Source organism: Pezoporus wallicus, unplaced genomic scaffold (genome assembly GCF_028554395.1).
Source record: "Pezoporus wallicus isolate ANWC-B61680 ecotype Strahan unplaced genomic scaffold, APGP_CSIRO_Pwel_v1 contig_8226, whole genome shotgun sequence".
NCBI classification, from domain to species: domain Eukaryota; kingdom Metazoa; phylum Chordata; class Aves; order Psittaciformes; family Psittacidae; genus Pezoporus; species Pezoporus wallicus.
In genome coordinates this window covers 1,269,660-1,285,327 of record NW_026635187.1, presented here as the reverse complement: position 1 = coordinate 1,285,327, position 15,668 = coordinate 1,269,660, and the positions used below count along the sequence as shown (strand labels likewise).

Genomic DNA, 15,668 nt, shown 5'->3' with positions numbered 1-15,668 from the left:
CGGGAGAGGCAGCCAGCTCAGGGTGAGAGTGAAGGGACCTGAGGTGGGGCAGGGGCTGCCTGGTGTGAGCTGCAGCGGCACCATCGCTGCGCCAGGCATGAGAGAGCAGCTTCCAAACCCTGGTGGCTATTTTCCTTTGCACTCTGCTGGGCTCAGCTTGTGATGGGGGGGCAGCTCTGGCCCGGCACGGTGTGTCTGCGGGGTACTTTGTCCTCGCACAGAGGGGCCTTTGACTCTGAGCAGGGGATGTGTCCCCTTCACAGGGATGCTGCCTGCTGCTGGAGGGGATGCTTTGCTCTGAGGTGCCCCCACGTTTGGCTGGCAAGCCCTACCCCCTGTTTTTTGGGAGTGTGTCCTGTGCTGAAAAGGGCACCTGGAGGAGGAAGGTAGACCTGGGCATGTCTGACATAATTGCTTTCTTGATAGCTCTGCTATTGTTAATAGAAATGGTTTGGAGTCTCTTTGAGACCACCTGAAGTTGTTGTCATCGAGGTTTGCAGTTCAGAGGCAGCATGGTTGAGCCTGGGGGGTGCCTGGAGAGCTCAGTTCCAGGGGGGACAGTGAGCCCCCAGACCTGTCCCATGGTGGTGTGTTAAGTCTCTGTTGGCTGTGGGAAGATGTCATGGTTTAAGCCCAGCAACCTGGAGCAAGCTGCTCTAGTGGAAGGTGTCCCTGCCAGTGGCAGGGGTTTGAACTGGATGAGCTTTAAGGTCCCTTCCAACCCAAACCAGTCTGAGACCCTATGAAAAGCTGGTTTACTTCAGTGTACACCACTGAACAGGTTTGACAATAGAAGCATCCCTTACTGTGCACTAGGGGACCCAGGGACAAGCAGGAACTGCCCCTGACCATCAGAAGGGACACCAGAGCCAGTGAGACCCCTCAGCCCTACCAGCCACCCTGCATGCCGCCACCGGCAGTGATGGAGCAAGGCACAGCTGGGGGTGCCCCTTCATGTCTTCCTGCCAGACAAGGATGTGCTGCCAGGCCCCCCAACCCCCGCAGTGGTGGGGGAGCCCACACGCTCGCACCCCCTTGTCTGGGGTGAGCTGGCTACAGGAGCACCAGAGGAAGCCAGTGATGAGCTCTCACATTATAAAGTCAAGCCCATCACCTCAGCTCCCAGGGATTTCATAGAACTAAAACCATTAATATTCATAATAAACCCCAGGGAGTTCTACAGAGAGCCAGGGGGTAAGTGCCAGAGACTGAAGAAGCATCTCAAGCAAAATGGAGGTTGCTCAGCTTTCCTCATCTCAGAAATGTCATGAACAGGAGAAGCTGTGCAGAAGATAAAAACTAAAGCTCATGACATAAACAGGTTAAGGAAAGGCAAAGGGAGGGAACAGCATGCCTCAGAAGAGCAAGACAAGCCCTGCAACAAGAAAAGGGTGCTGGGTCTTCCCAGCTTCCCCTGTTGCCTCACGCTGCTAGTTTCAAGTCCCTTGAGAAGACAATGGAAGAAAAGGTCAAGGGGAGGTTGATCCAAGTGCCAGACCTACCGGGGGCAGGATTAACCGGGGGTGTCTGATGAACAGATCCAGTAAAGCCATTTTCTGTGTATCCATGCTGAACCAACAGACAATGTGAACCTCTGTTGCAGTGTGGCACCTGCAGGAGCTCCTGCAAATGTTCAAACGTGCATTAAAAAACATTAAGATAAAATACTGCTGTGAGCAGATTTATTCTTGGAACTCCACAGCAGTAGCGCAGATCCCAGCAGGTACCCAGGGGGGTACTGCCTTGGTGTCACAGAATCCCTGGCTGGTTTGTTTTGGAAGGGCCCTTAAAGTTCATCCAGTTCCAACCCCTGCCACAGGCAGGGACCCCTTCCACTAGGGCAGCTTGCTCCAAGCCCCTGTGTCCAACCTGGCCTTGAAAACTGCCAGGGATGGGGCAGCCACAGCTTCTCTGGGCACCCTGTGCCAGCGCCTCACCAATGGATTTTCTCACTTGATGCTGAAGGTTCACTCCATGCTGGAAACCCCATGCAAAATAATTTTGAATATTTCTAGTGCCTTATTAAATGGTCTCCATCTACTGAAGCATCTTTACCCACCACACAGTTCTGCCTTTCTCGTTCAGTTAGTGTAACCTACCAACAATTCAAGGGCTTTCTGAAGTCTGAGCCCCATGGCCTTGGTATGCCTCACATTTAGCTGCCTGAAGCTGTTTTCCATGAAGCAGGACAGGAACTGTGACTGAGGGCTTGTTTTGCACTGACTGTTGTTTGCTTTCAAGAATATGTACTCTATGCATGCAAAGGTGCTTGATGGAGAAAGAACAGTGGAATAATGGGCTGGGGTAATCAAGCTGAGTTTGATACTAAATGTTCTGTCTTCCCAAGCAAACCAACACAGAAATATTCTGGTGTGTGTCAGCCCCTTTTGAAGCCCAGGGAAGGAGGGAGAATGGCCACAAAACCTCTGGCATCTGTTTGCTCTTGCAGTTGAAGTAAAAATTGAAGTTGTGATACCCGAGAAGGAAAGAAGCAAGGAGGAGATGTCACCCAATGGGAAAGCCAGCCCTCTGATCTACAAAGTCAACGGGACTGCCCGGCATTATCATCTCGAGGAGCATCCCATTGCCAGCAACCCCTACCACAACCCAAAGGACGTGGTGGAAGCATCCGTGTGCCACGTGAAGGACCTGGAGAATGGACAGTAAGTGCCTACAATTTTTACAGGTAGAACTGAGAGACCTTCTACCCCAAATCGAACCCTGTGTCTTGTTCTTCAGAGGTTCTAGAGATGATAACTTGCCTTGGTAAAATAAGCTTCTTTTCTTCATCTTACAAAAACGTCATGGACAAGTGACAACTTTTCTTTAACCAGACAGCCTGCTGCTCCTGCACGATCTGCACTGGGCCTCATCTTCAAAAGATGGGATGTTCTGTAGCAGAATTCCTCAACAGGCTGAAACCATTCAATGATTCAATGATTCAATGATTCAAAAAGCTCTGCTGGTCACAGGGATGGTGAGGAGGGAGCTGGCTGGAGCCTGGGAAAACCTACCTGGCTGCAGGTGGTTGTAGCAGGGAGCTCTGCAGCTGAAGCTGCCACCGGTCTGGAAAGAAGGCTCACACTTCAGCTGTGTGTGCCCCCAGGTACTGGAACACGCCACCAAGTGCAGTACAGGCTTGCACCATTTTCAGTTCAAGGTGACAACAGATTTTTTACAAGCAGGCTGAATCTAGCTGAAAACAGAGGTGCTGCAAGAAGGTCCCGTAGCTCATGTAAGCAATGAGCCAGACCAAAGGAACTCCTCCTGACTCTGATAACTGGAGGGATTTTCTATCCTGGAAAACCTTCTCAATCCCTCCTCTCAAGGGGCATGCTGGGCAGGGGCGTGCATAGGCACAGCAGCAACATAGGGCACCGCACAAGTGTTTAGGCACCTCTACCTTGTGCTTGTGCTGGTGGAGTCTGCAAGCACTCAACATATTCTTTCATGCCATCATTTCTGGTCTTTCTGGTACCAAGATGGTCTCAGCATAACCATAAAAGATACTGGCGGATAAACTCTGGTGCTGCTGTGCCCAGCCAGCCTCCCAGCAGGCTCACTGCAGGGACATCAGTGAGCTACAGACAGAAAGAAGCCCCAGTGCCCTCTGAGCAAAGGTCCTTTGCAGACCAGAGACGAGTTTTAGCTGGTGCTTCCCAGGTGTGGGGTGGAATGGGGCAACAGGGCAAATTCCCAACTGTGTAAATAGCTCAGGAGGGAGCAGCGCAGCACAAATCAACCTCTGCAGTGAGGGTGGGATCAGGAGCTTGCAGGTGGCTGCGATCTGCCTTGAAGACACCCGGTCTTCTTTTCGACTCCCTCAGGTCACACAGGTCCTTGGGTAAGTTGTAAACTCTTTCACTTATCTATCTTCCCATAGAGTTATGGTTGTCATTTAACCACAGGGTTTATCTGAAGTACTGCACAGCTGAGGAATGCAGCAGGACTTGTACTGCTCTATTCCCCTTGGGCTGACCAAGGGACTTCCAAGTGCCGAATGTCCTGCACAGGGAGGGAGAAGAGCTGCATTGCTCCGGAGCGGGGCTGCCAATTACTGGGACAAAACAGCTCCCAAGGGCAGGAGCTCTGCTCCTGGTGAGCTCTGCTGCTGTTCTCACCTGTGGTGGCAAGGACACGAGCGTTTGCTGTTACTCCAGTGGGACGGTTGATGCAGGTGGAGCAGGCACCTGCACAAAGACTTGCCCAGGATGGGTTTGAAGGCTGTACAGGGGTGCTGGTGCATTGGGCCCTGGTCTCATCTCCATGGCTGTGAAGCAGAGAGCAGGACAAGTGTCTCTCTAGCCTGGGTGCAAGTGACAGGGCTCTGTGGGGATGTTACCCAAATAGGAATGAGCATGCAAAATGAGTCCCATTCTTCTGAGACCTGTAGTACATGACCAGTGTTCAGGGCTCACAGGTGGCCAATAGCTTTCCTAAGCATGTGGGATTTGCTGTGTGTACAGTGATGCACTCGGTACCTGAAATGCAACATGCCAGGCTTGCTGTAGAGATGGTGTGCTTTGTGCAACAGGAGCAACCAGGAGTTCCAGATCAAGACCAAGTGGGCACAGGCTTTCTGGCTGGAAGAGGGGGAGTTTCCAGGGAACAGCGGCTCTGCTCCAGCTGCCTGCAGAATGAGGGTTCACTCCTTGTCTCCCGGCTTTCCTCCGTGGTTAGCTGGAAGGCTCTGCCAGCAGCAGCACAGAGGCAGAGTGCCTCCAGGATGCAGAGATTTCCTCTGCAGAAACAGCAGCCGGAGGCAGCGAGGAGGGTACATGGAGGTGCCTGGAGTTCTGAGGAAAAGGTGACCCACCTTGGTGACCTGGGATGTAGCCAGGCCCAGAGCACAGCCCCAAGGCCGGAGCACACCAGGGGTCAGAACCACCTGTCCTGGATTTCAAGCCTGAGAAATGTTGTGTTTGCTTTGGGCGAGTGAACACCAGCCTGGCAGCTCTACTGGGGTGAGGAGGGGAGGTGTCACACTGGAACCAGTTTGGTTTCTTGCTCCCACTACGTGCTGGAAAGCTTCATTCTGACCCTCTGCACTTGGGTGGAGACCTCAAGTCACCTCCTGAGCAACTGAGGTGGTGCTTTGGGCCACCGCCTGACATGGTGATGGATGAAGAAGCTGCCCCTCAATGGCCCAGCTTGGATGTGCCGAGGCTGGGAGCAGTAGAGCCAGCTCCAAAGCTGGCTTGGTGACAGGGGTGATCCAGGCCTGTAGTTCTCCTAGAGCTGGTGGTGAGCAGGTTGAAGGGGAGGGGGGGCCTGGTGGGACCAGGGCTGGGCAAGGGGGTGGCGGGTGCTCTGCCATGTGTTTTCCGTGCTCCTCCTCCGCAGGATGCGGGAAGTGGACCTGGGCTGCGGGAAGGCTCTGCTCATCAAGGAGAACGGCGAGTTCCACGCCGTGGGACACAAGTGTCCCCACTATGGGGCTCCACTGGTCAAAGGTCAGTCTGTGTCACCTCCTGGGGCACTGAGAGCATCGGAATGTTGGCAGGAGCCAGCCCAGTGTCCATCTGGCTGCTCTGCTGGGCTGTGCCCTCACTCAGCATCACCTTGGTATGTTCTCGCTGGGGGAAAGCATGTGCAGGGAGCTGGGGGTGCACAAACCTCCTGGGAGCACTTTGCCATAGGTCTGGTTTGCTGGTGAGCCCCGCTTGCCTGTCACAGCCTGTCACAGGGCTGTGCATTCCTTGGGTGACTTTGAGTTAAAAACTAGCATGGGCACTGTTAAATTCAGCTTCTGCTTCATTCTTCAGCTGGAGCTGAGCCTCTGGATGGTATGAAAGAGCTGCAGCTACCTGTCCCCACGCAAAGCCTGGCTTTATGGGGCTTTTCACATTCTGTTCACCAGTTTCAGCCACTGAGTTTGAAAAATGTCTTAAAGGGAAAAAGGCATCCCCTTATTTTGTTTCATAAGAAAATCGCACAAACCCACAGCTCCTGTAAATCACATCCTGATGGGGGGGTGGGGAGGAGTTCTTTGGGCTGATGGGATCCTTTCAGTAACAAAAAGAAATGTTGCTGGTGGAATTTTGTGGGATGTTGGGATGTTGTTGTGGGATGTTGGGATGTTGTTGTGGGATGGTGGGGTGTTGAAGTGGGATGGTGGGGTGTTGAAGTGGGATGGTGGGGTGTTGAAGTGGGTTCCCATGTTGCACAGTGCTGGGTGCAGGAGAGGATGCTCTTAGCCCCTCTCGGGGCAGAGAAGCCCGTCTGCCTTTCAGAGACCTGCAGTCACAGCCCTGACACTGCAGACTGGCTGCTCATGCAGGGATCTCACTGGGGAATACAGGACTTGCTCCTGCATCCCAGCATGTGGGTGATGAGATGTGGCACTGCTGTCCCTTGGCAACGGAAGGTGCAAGCACAGACTGTAGCTGTTCACTCTGCCCCAGGGCTGAGAACAAGAGCTTTTGGGCAGCAAAGGCCTAAATCCAAGGTAGCAGCCTCTGAGCAAGCACTTGTGAGGAGCGAGCTGGTCGCTCCAGCATGTCCTGTGCTTCCCTGGCAGTGGGCAGGCCCCATGCGGTGCCAGGATCTGTTCTGAAACACGCCTGCTCTAAACAAGTGGTGCTCTGCTTGAGGCGCTGCTTGCTCTGCGTGCTCCTGGGGCTTGTGGAGGCGATGACAAGAGCCTGAAGGCTGCAGCCCCAGGCCCTGCCACAGAGCAAGGTTATGTTCCAGGCAGAGCAGACAGCTCTGGAGCTGTGCTCCCATGTGCTGGAAGGGCACTGTCAGTGAGGGCATTCCAGCTGGGATTGCTTATTCAGCATCCCAGTTCATAACTGTTCAGCCTCTACTGCAGTCCCATGTGTGAGGGAAGATAACTCCACATCAAGTGGCTAAGATGCCGTTAAGCATCCAGGTCCACAACAGCTGCCACACGTCCTGTAGGAAAGGTCACACCTCTGGGTAAAGGAGAGTCATGGGGACATGTCAGAGTGTGAACTTTGAGGAGGACAGGTCCTGCCACTGCAGGAGGCCCTGGGCATCAACATTCAGCTGTCAGGAGGTCAGCCCTGCTTCAGTCGAAAGCAAGGACTCCACCACCACGAGGACAACGGAGGGATACCTGCCTCTGCCACCCTGCCCTGGCCTTGTCACAGCAGCTTCATCTCCATGGGCTGCAGGCAGGGACAGGAGACAGCTGCAGGGCAGCACCAACTCTGCATTGCCATGTTCCCTGCAGGGGTTTTGTCCAAAGGAAGAGTCCGCTGTCCCTGGCATGGAGCTTGCTTCAACATCAGCACAGGTGACATAGAGGACTTCCCTGGCTTGGACAGCTTACCCAGGTTCCAGGTGAGACCTTCATTCTGCAGAAGCAGAGGAAATCACAGAATCCCGGCCTGATTTGGGTTGGAAGGGACCTTAAAGCTCCTCCAGCTCCAACCCCTGCCACGGGCAGGGACCCCTTCCACTAGAGCAGCTTGCTCCAAGCCCCTGTGTCCAACGTGGCCTTGAACACTGCCAGGGATGGGGCAGCCCCAGCTTCTCTGGGCACCCTGTGCCAGCGCCTCAGCACCCTAACAGTAAAATGTTTCTTCCCTTTGTTCAGTCCAGATCTCCCCTCTTTCAGTTTAAAACCATCACCTCTCGTCCCATCACTATAAGCCTTTTTAAAAAGTCTGTCCCCATCTTTTCTGTAAGCCCCCTGTAAGTACTGAAAGGTTGCACCAAGATCTCCCTGGAGCCTTCTGCAGGCTAAATAACACAAACCCAGCTTTTCCTCATCGCAGAGGTGCTCCCCTTGCTCCCGCCCGTGGGCACTGGGAACCCAGAGGTGAAGGTGCACCGTCTGGGAGGCCTTTGATCAGGAGTGGGGTGGGACTGAGGAATCGGCCAAAAGCCAGAGGCAGAAATCAGTTTTCAGACTGAGCATCAGTGCACAGTTGAACGAGACAGGAAACATACCACAGCCTTGAGCTGGGCTGGATCCTGCCGTGGCCTGAGCTGCTCTCACAGGAGACTGGTGGGACCACTGCACTGTTCATGGGCTGTTCACAGAGGGAGCAATCACCCTCCTCATGCCAGAGGCATTCACTGCCCTGCAAACCGCTGCTGTTCTGTCACCCTCAGGTGAAGATCGAGAAGGAGAAGGTGTACATCAGAGCAAGCAAGCAGGTAAGGGGCCGCTGGCACCCCAGAATCAAGCCCCATGCTTTTGGTTTCTGCTCTGTGTGTGTCAGGGTGGAGGGAAATGCTTTTCTTCTGGTCCTGTGGCAGGGGAAGCAGTGCCTGAACAGGAGGATGCACGAGCATCCAACATGGGTAAACCAAAGATTTACCCAGCGTAGTCCTGTCTCAAACAGCAGCTTGTACAGAGGCACGAGTGGAGCAGGGCAGAGGTGGTGTGTCCCCCTCCCAGCTGCCCGCAGCTGCTGAAGCCTGAGCCGGGGTGTCCACGGATCCAGCTCTTACTGGCTGTTTGTCCTGGATTTGTTCATGTTTCATTACGCTTACAGCAACGTCAAATTTAGTTGGTCCATGGAAACAGGACTCTTCCAGCAGCCTTGCTGGGTCTGAATGTGGCAGGGCAATGACAGAGGTCATCTGTGCTCCCTCTGGGGTGTGAACAAGGAGGGCTCTCATTCCCCAGATGTGAAGCCCATTCAAGCCACTGCCACCTTTCTTTCGACTAGAAGCCTTCTTTTGATGCACATTTGCACATACACATGTGTGAGTCCAGTGGCTCAGAACAAGATGAACCCATACAGCACTTGGGTTAGGTCCAGAGAGGTCACCTGAATGGCAGCGCTCCTACACCAGTTTATTTGGGTGGGATATGACGGGGAAGATTGAGCCTATTTCATCTACCACAAATGGTAGAGGAAATTTGGCTTCCAATGGCTGGGAACAGGGGGTCTGTGAGCAGGGCTATAGTGGCATAGGTCTTTGGGTGTGCTCTGGTAGGCTGGACAAGTCCATCAGCTCCTGTGGATATCAGAGGTGCACAAATTCTACTCAGGTGCAGGATAAAGTTCCTGACAGGACGTCTGCATTTCCCTCTTGCCTGTTGGTTGCAGAGGTGCATAAGAACACACCTGGGCACACCTGGGCTGCTTCTATCCCCCCTCTCCAGCTCTGTGTACCTGGATCAATCTGCAGAAGGCAATGGATGAATTTTTCTTTTACACCTTGTAAAGGGGTGATACACCGGGTGGTGGGAGGGTATTTGGATGTGCTTGGGTTTGCAGTCCTCACTGGCTACAAAGGTGCAGTTTCCTTTTGATTCAAGCTGCTTTATGACAATAATGTGGCTACCCAGGTTAAAGCTGGGAGAAGATAATGACTTTTCTTCCTGTTGTTGGTGGCATAGGCTCTTCAGACACAGAGGAGGACAAAGGTGATGGCAAAGTGCATCTCCTTGAGCAACTATAACCTGAGCAGCACCAATGTGCTGATCATCGGTGCAGGTATTGTGTGGCACGTGCTGGAACCACCATGTATGTCCCCTCCTGCTCTGTGGAGCTTTGTGCTTCCCTTTGTAGCTGGTGCCCTGAACCCTCTTCCCTCTGCACCCTCCCCACGTACACCAGTAACCCCCGATTTCCACAGCTGATAAGTGTAAAGCCCTCTGAGGTGATCCTGTGATGTGGATACACCTTTTCCTCTTGGAGCCTGCACATCTCTGTCTCAGCCCACTGCAGCTGCCTGTAGCTCCAAACCTCTCACGCCAAGGTGCTTCTCCGAAGATAAATTCTTCCATCTTCCCAGAAAATAGCAAATTCCTGCATGAAATAGCAAACCTGCCAACTTCTTTTCTTCCTCTTGTCCCAGCTCCAGTTGTGTAATGCAGTTTTTGTAGAAAGCTGGAGTGAATGGAGTTTGGTGGAGTGAATCCCACCTACTGAGTTTGCCTGTTTCTGGAATGGGTTGGAAACGAAACTGGTTGACTGAGAGCCAGGCTGTGTCCCTGAAGTCAGCTGAGCTGTGCTGGCATGCGGCAGAGCTGGTGGGGTTTAGGAGCAAAGGGTTCAGACCTTCAGATGCCCACTGCACTGCTGCCACCAGTCTTCCTTCTCCCTTAGGGGCAGCCGGACTGCTCTGTGCAGAGACCTTGCGCCAGGAGGGTTTCTCAGACAGGATTGTGATGTGCACGATGGACAGACACCTGCCCTACGACAGACCGAAGCTCAGTAAGGTTTGTATCACTTTGGGAATGTCACATTCCTTCCCTGTTTTAAAACTTGCTCTAGGACCTTTCCCCATGTACTGCGGCAGCACATTTCTTCTTCCTTGTTCATCCCAACTCTGGTTCCCCCTTGAATTTCATTTTCTGTTGCTGACTGAAATATGAAATGTAACAGGAATTGTTAAACCTCTCAACTGAGTGCTCCAGCACAGGAACAAGGGAGTTCTTCCCTGTGAGGGTGCTGAGGCGCTGGCACAGGGTGCCCAGAGAAGCTGTGGCTGCCCCATCCCTGGCAGTGTTCAAGGCCAGGCTGGACACAGGGGCTTGGAGCAAGCTGCTCTAGTGGAAGTGGTCCCTGCCGGTGGCAGAGGGTTGGAACTGGATGAGCTTTAATGTTCCTTCCAACCCAAACCATTCTATGAGTCCATGATTCTTCACAGGCCTATCTATAGGTGACTTGGGCAGCTTGCACCTGGATGGATCCTTTTATCATGTTTCTGGATCAAAATCTTTAGGGCTATGAAATGGGACATGTGAAAAAAATGTGTTGTCTGCCAGGTCTTTAATGACTGCACAGTTCCTGCGCAGTGGTGCTCCATGCCCTGATTATTGGGATTATCAGTCATTATCACAACTGGATAACGATTGCAGTGCAAAGATCACTTTTTCTGTCAATCATTTCATTTTTCATTCTATTGTAGACACAAGATGATCTTCTAATTGCATTTTTTATTACTGATAAGTTTTACATGATACCAGAGAGCAGCTCAGGTTGGACAGCAGCACTTGGTCTCAGAGACTGGAGATAACCTCAGAACAGGCAGTGTATGTATTACCCTTTCTGGCAGGGTTGCTCTGACTCTGCTTCCAGACCCAAGGCAAAGTGATTTTCAAAGGAAGGCATATATACACATGACTTTTTGAGAACATTCGATCCGTTCCTGTGCTTGGACAGGTCCCACTTGGGGTGAGGAGCAGCTGCCTGAAACCTGCATCCAGGAGTCACAGGGATGGGCTGGGGAGCTGGGAGAAGCTCACAGTGCCTGTCCCAACCCGGCAGCTCTTCCCACATTCATCCCCACCATGAGTCTCTGACTGCCTTTTCCACTTGCCATTAAATAGTAAGAACCTCTCACACAGCAGAGATGTTCTGCATGGTCTGTTAAACTCTCCACTCAACACAGTCACTTTGGGAAGGTGCACAAAGCCCATGGAAGAGGAGGCAAAATTTTCAGGAACAGGCTAGAAAACAAAGGGGATTCTTCTTAACCCTATAGTGAGTGAGATCAACCTTGGAAAGAGTCATTGGAGGAGGAGCATGTAAAGCTGTAAGCAGCAGACTTCTTGCCTCCTGGAAACTACAGCGTTGTCCTTCGTCTGCCTTGCTGAATGGCTGATACCAGTCTGCCCCAAAGTCCCACCAGCCTGCTCCTCTTTGTCCCCTTTGGACCATGACCTGCTCCCTGGTGTGCTGCACCATCCCCATGGTCTCTGGAGCACTGAGCAGGAGCAAACCCATGGTGGCTGTGCACTGCCCTGCGCGGCCCTCCCTGCATGTGCTCCTGAGCTGTGGGTCTGACGTTCCTCTCAGTGAATGTTGGGTGTTCAAAGACTTAGCAGTAAGATCTGTATGACCCTGCCCGTGCCTCAGGTCCCAAGATACGGGTCTCTGCTGAGCACAGCGTCACCTGGAGTAATGGTGAGGGGGTGTCCTGCAGGGCTCATCCCGGCCCCTGACTGAGCCGCTCCAGCGATAAGGACCTTGCTGTTTTCCAGCTGGTTGTCTTCCAAATAATGGGTGTTTTCTTTTGTCCCTATGGACTATGAGGAGCTGCAGTGAGAGCCGCTTTGCACCCGAAAGCGCTTGCTGTAGTCCTTCCTTGGCCAGTCAGTGCCACCCCAGTGTCAAGCAGGAAGAAGGAATCAGTCTGGCATCTTGTGATGACTTTTACTTGACCAGACTTTGGTTCCAGCCACTGTGTATCAGCTCTTTTAGCCCATGCCATACGGACTGACTTCAGGCTATTGACTTGGGTTCACAACAGGCATTTCTCCCCTTGCCTGTTCAACCGCAGCGGTTGACAGGAGAATGGCTTTTTTCCAGTCGATGGATTCCCACCCGGAGCAGATTGCCCTGCGCCCCAAGGAGTTCTTCCGCAGCTACGACATTGAAGTCCTGACCGAAATGCAGGTAAGGAGAGTGCTGTGCGTACGTGCAGGCCACCTTCTGCAGGTGCTGACACACAACGGCTGTGTTTAGGAGATGTGGCAGCTGGCTTTGTTTGTAGCGCACTGGTTGCATTGCACAAATGTTGGGTCTCCCCCAGCACAGAGCACAGGTTGCCTGTGATTATTCCAAACTACAGTCAGTGCAGCTCATCATGTGGCAGGAAGGACACCCTGTGCAAACTCTGTGGTGACAGTCATTCCTTACCTGCCATTTGGGAACTTCCTTGAATGGATCTGGGGTGACCAAGTGGCCTCTGATGAGGATAACCAGCCTCCAAAAAATGCACAGTGATGGCTTGAGCATTTCTCCCTAGTATTTTATTTATACTGTGAGATCTTCAGATCTGTGGAAAGGCAAACAGGAATATTTAAGGTCTGGGTTGGCTAAGCTGTGCACAAGAACACAGGGGACTAAGAACTAACAGATAGGTTGGTTTGGCCCAGTTAGCATTGAACTTGGCTGGGGTATTAAGGATAACAGGAAGGGATTCTATAGGTACACTGTGAATAAAAGACAGACTAGGGACAACGTGGGCCCTCTCCAGAAGCCATCAGAGCTGGCTAATCTGGATTTGGAGAGGCTGAGGTTCTGAATGACTTCTTTGCCTCGGTCTTCACTGGCAAAGGCTCTGACCAAACCACCCAAGTCTTGGAAGGCAGATGCAGGGACTGTGAGAATGAAGACCTTGGGCCAACTGTAGGAGAGGATCAGGTTCGAGACCATCCTAAAAATCTGAATGTGCGCAAGTCCATGGGACCTGATGAAATCCATCTGTGGGTCCTGAAGGAGCTGGCGAATGAAGTTGCTAAGCCACTGGCCATCATATTTGAGAAATCATGGCAGTCAGGTGAAGTTCCCAAGGACTGGAAAAAGGGAAATATAACCCCCATTTTCCAGAAGGGGAAAATGGATGACCCGGGGAATTACAGAGCAGTCAGTCTCAACTCTGTGCCTGGCAAAATCTTGGAGCAGATTCTCCTGGAAGGCATGCTAAGGCACATGAAAATCAACAAGGTGCTTGGTGACAGCCAGCATGGCTTCACTAAGGGGAAATCCTGCCTGACCAATGTGGTGGCCTTCTATGATGGGGCTACGGAACTGATGGACAGGGGTAGAGCAGTTGATGGCATCTACCTGGACTTGTGCAAAGCGTTCGACACTGTCCCACACGACATCCTTGTCTCTAAATTGGAGAGACATCAATTTGATGGATGGACCACTGGGTGGATAAAGAACTGGCTGGATGGCCGCACGCAAAGAGTTGTGGTCAATGGCTCAGTGTCCGGCTGGAGATGGGTAATGAGTGGTGTCCCTCAGGGATCGGTGTTGGGACCTTGTTCAACATCTTTGTCGCTGACATGGACAGTGGGATTGATGCACCCTCAGCAAGTTTGCCAATGACACTAAGTTGTGTGGTTTGGTTGATACGCTGGAGGGAAAAGATGGGATCCAGAGGGACCTTGACACACTTGAGAGGTGGCCAATGCCAACCTCATGAAGTTCAACAAGCCAAGTACAAGGTCCTACACCTGGGTTGGGGCAATCCCAGGCACAGCTACAGGTTGGGCAGGAAAAAGATTCAGAGCAGCCCTGTGGAGAAGGATCTGGGGGTGTTGGTCAATGAGAACATGAGCCGGCTTCAGTGTGCACTTGCAGCCCAGGAACCAACTGTGTCCTGGGCTGCATCAAAAGGAGCATGACCAGCAGGTCAAAGGAGGTGATCCTGCCCCTCTACTCTGCTCTTGTGAGAGCTCACCTGGAGCATTGTGTGCAGTTCTGGTGTCCTCAACATAAAAAGGACATGGAACTGTTGGAACAAGTCCGGAGGAGGCCATGAGGATGATCAGGGACTGGAGCACCTCCTGTATGAAGACAGGCTGAGAAAGTTGGGGCTGTTCAGCCTGGAGAAGAGAAGGCTGCGTGGAGACCTCAGAGCAGCCTTCCAGTATCTGAAGGGGGCCTATAGGGATGCTGGGGAGGGACTCTTCATTGGGGACTGTAGTGACAGGACAAGGGGTAATGGGTTAAAACTTAAACAGAGGAAGTTTAGATTGGGTATAAGGAGGAAATTCTTTCCTGTTAGGGTGGTGAGGCACTGGAATGGGTTGCCCAGAGAGGTTGTGAATGCTCCATCCCTGGCCAGGTTGGACAGAGCCTTGGGTGCCATGGTTTAGTGTGAGGTGTCCCTGCCCATGGCAGGGGGGTTGGAACTGGATGATCTTAGGGTCCTTTCCAACCCTGACTATTCTATGATTCTATGGTTGGGCTGGGAGCTGAGTGAATGGCTGGCGTTTCATCTCTTAACATATTTTAGGAATGATTTCAGGTTGCGGCTGTGGACGTCAAGAACAAGACAGCTGTGTTCAAGGATGGATTTAAGATGGAATACAACAAGCTGCTGATAGCAACGGGAAATACGTAAGCTATGAACAAACATTTTAAAGAGCGAGAGAAACTTATATCTGAGAATGTGAGGAGCTTGTGCCTGGGAATGAGGGTCAAATGTAGTGGTTGAATTTGTTTGCAAAGAATGTTTGCTTGCAGGAAAAGCAAGGGATAACTATTGGATAAATCTGTATATCTATCTATCTATCATCTATCTATCTATCTATCTATCTATCTATCTATCTATCTATCTATCTATCTATATCTCTATCTGGATATATCTGTATCATCTTTATATATCTATCTGTATATCTACATAACCTATATCTCTATCATCTCTGTATCTATGCAGAGGGGTTGGACTAGATGACCTTTGAAGGTCCTGTCCAACCCAAACTATTCTATGATTTTATGATATAACCATATCTATATGATCAATATAATATGTATATCTCTATAAATCTGCACTGGGTATGTCTGCTCAGCCAAAGCTTAAAAACCTTTGTGTCACCTCTGTGTCACCCGAGAGCACCACCCTGGAAGTACTGGGTTGACTTGTTCTCTGTATGGGATTTGTCAAAATGGCACTTTAAGATGAAAGTGAGGCGCCCTGGCACACTTTCCTTGGGCTCCCAACACCAGGGCACAAAACAAAGTAGGAGAAGTGCAGCCCCTGCAGAATTTAATCTGGTAAAGGGATGCTGTAGAACAGCCAGAGCAGGGGCTCCTGTTGCCACCCGCTGTGCCACCAGTAACAGGAAAAGCCCCACTAAATGCTAAGGGCTAGTGCTGGGGTCTGCACTAATTGCCTAATTGGGCTCAGGAGGATTCAGTGGTAATGTCAAAATCCTTATGCACAAGCTCCAGGTACACTGGGTAAATGTTTTAGGTACCTGAATTATTTAGGATCAT

General features: G+C 51.8%; 1 protein-coding gene across 9 annotated transcripts in view; it reads left to right on the top strand.

Annotated features, from left to right (window-relative positions):
• The window catches only part of AIFM3 (apoptosis inducing factor mitochondria associated 3), a 35,230-nt gene that overhangs the window by 10,732 nt on the left and 8,830 nt on the right, over nt 1-15,668 (top strand). For 8 of the 9 annotated variants that reach the window (XR_008972386.1, XR_008972387.1, XM_057411256.1 and 5 more), the window contains exons 3-10: nt 2,450-2,663; nt 5,344-5,453; nt 7,199-7,308; nt 8,086-8,130; nt 9,326-9,422; nt 10,038-10,150; nt 12,246-12,332; nt 14,698-14,789. Coding sequence is in view for 7 of the 9 variants with exons in the window: in XM_057411256.1 (XP_057267239.1) it covers nt 2,450-2,663; nt 5,344-5,453; nt 7,199-7,308; nt 8,086-8,130; nt 9,326-9,422; nt 10,038-10,150; nt 12,246-12,332; nt 14,698-14,789 (868 nt within the window). In the remaining 2 variants the exon portion in view is untranslated. The remainder of the gene's footprint in view (nt 1-2,449; nt 2,664-5,343; nt 5,454-7,198; nt 7,309-8,085; nt 8,131-9,325; nt 9,423-10,037; nt 10,151-12,245; nt 12,333-14,697; nt 14,790-15,668) is intronic. The other variant, XM_057411271.1, reaches the window with a different exon arrangement.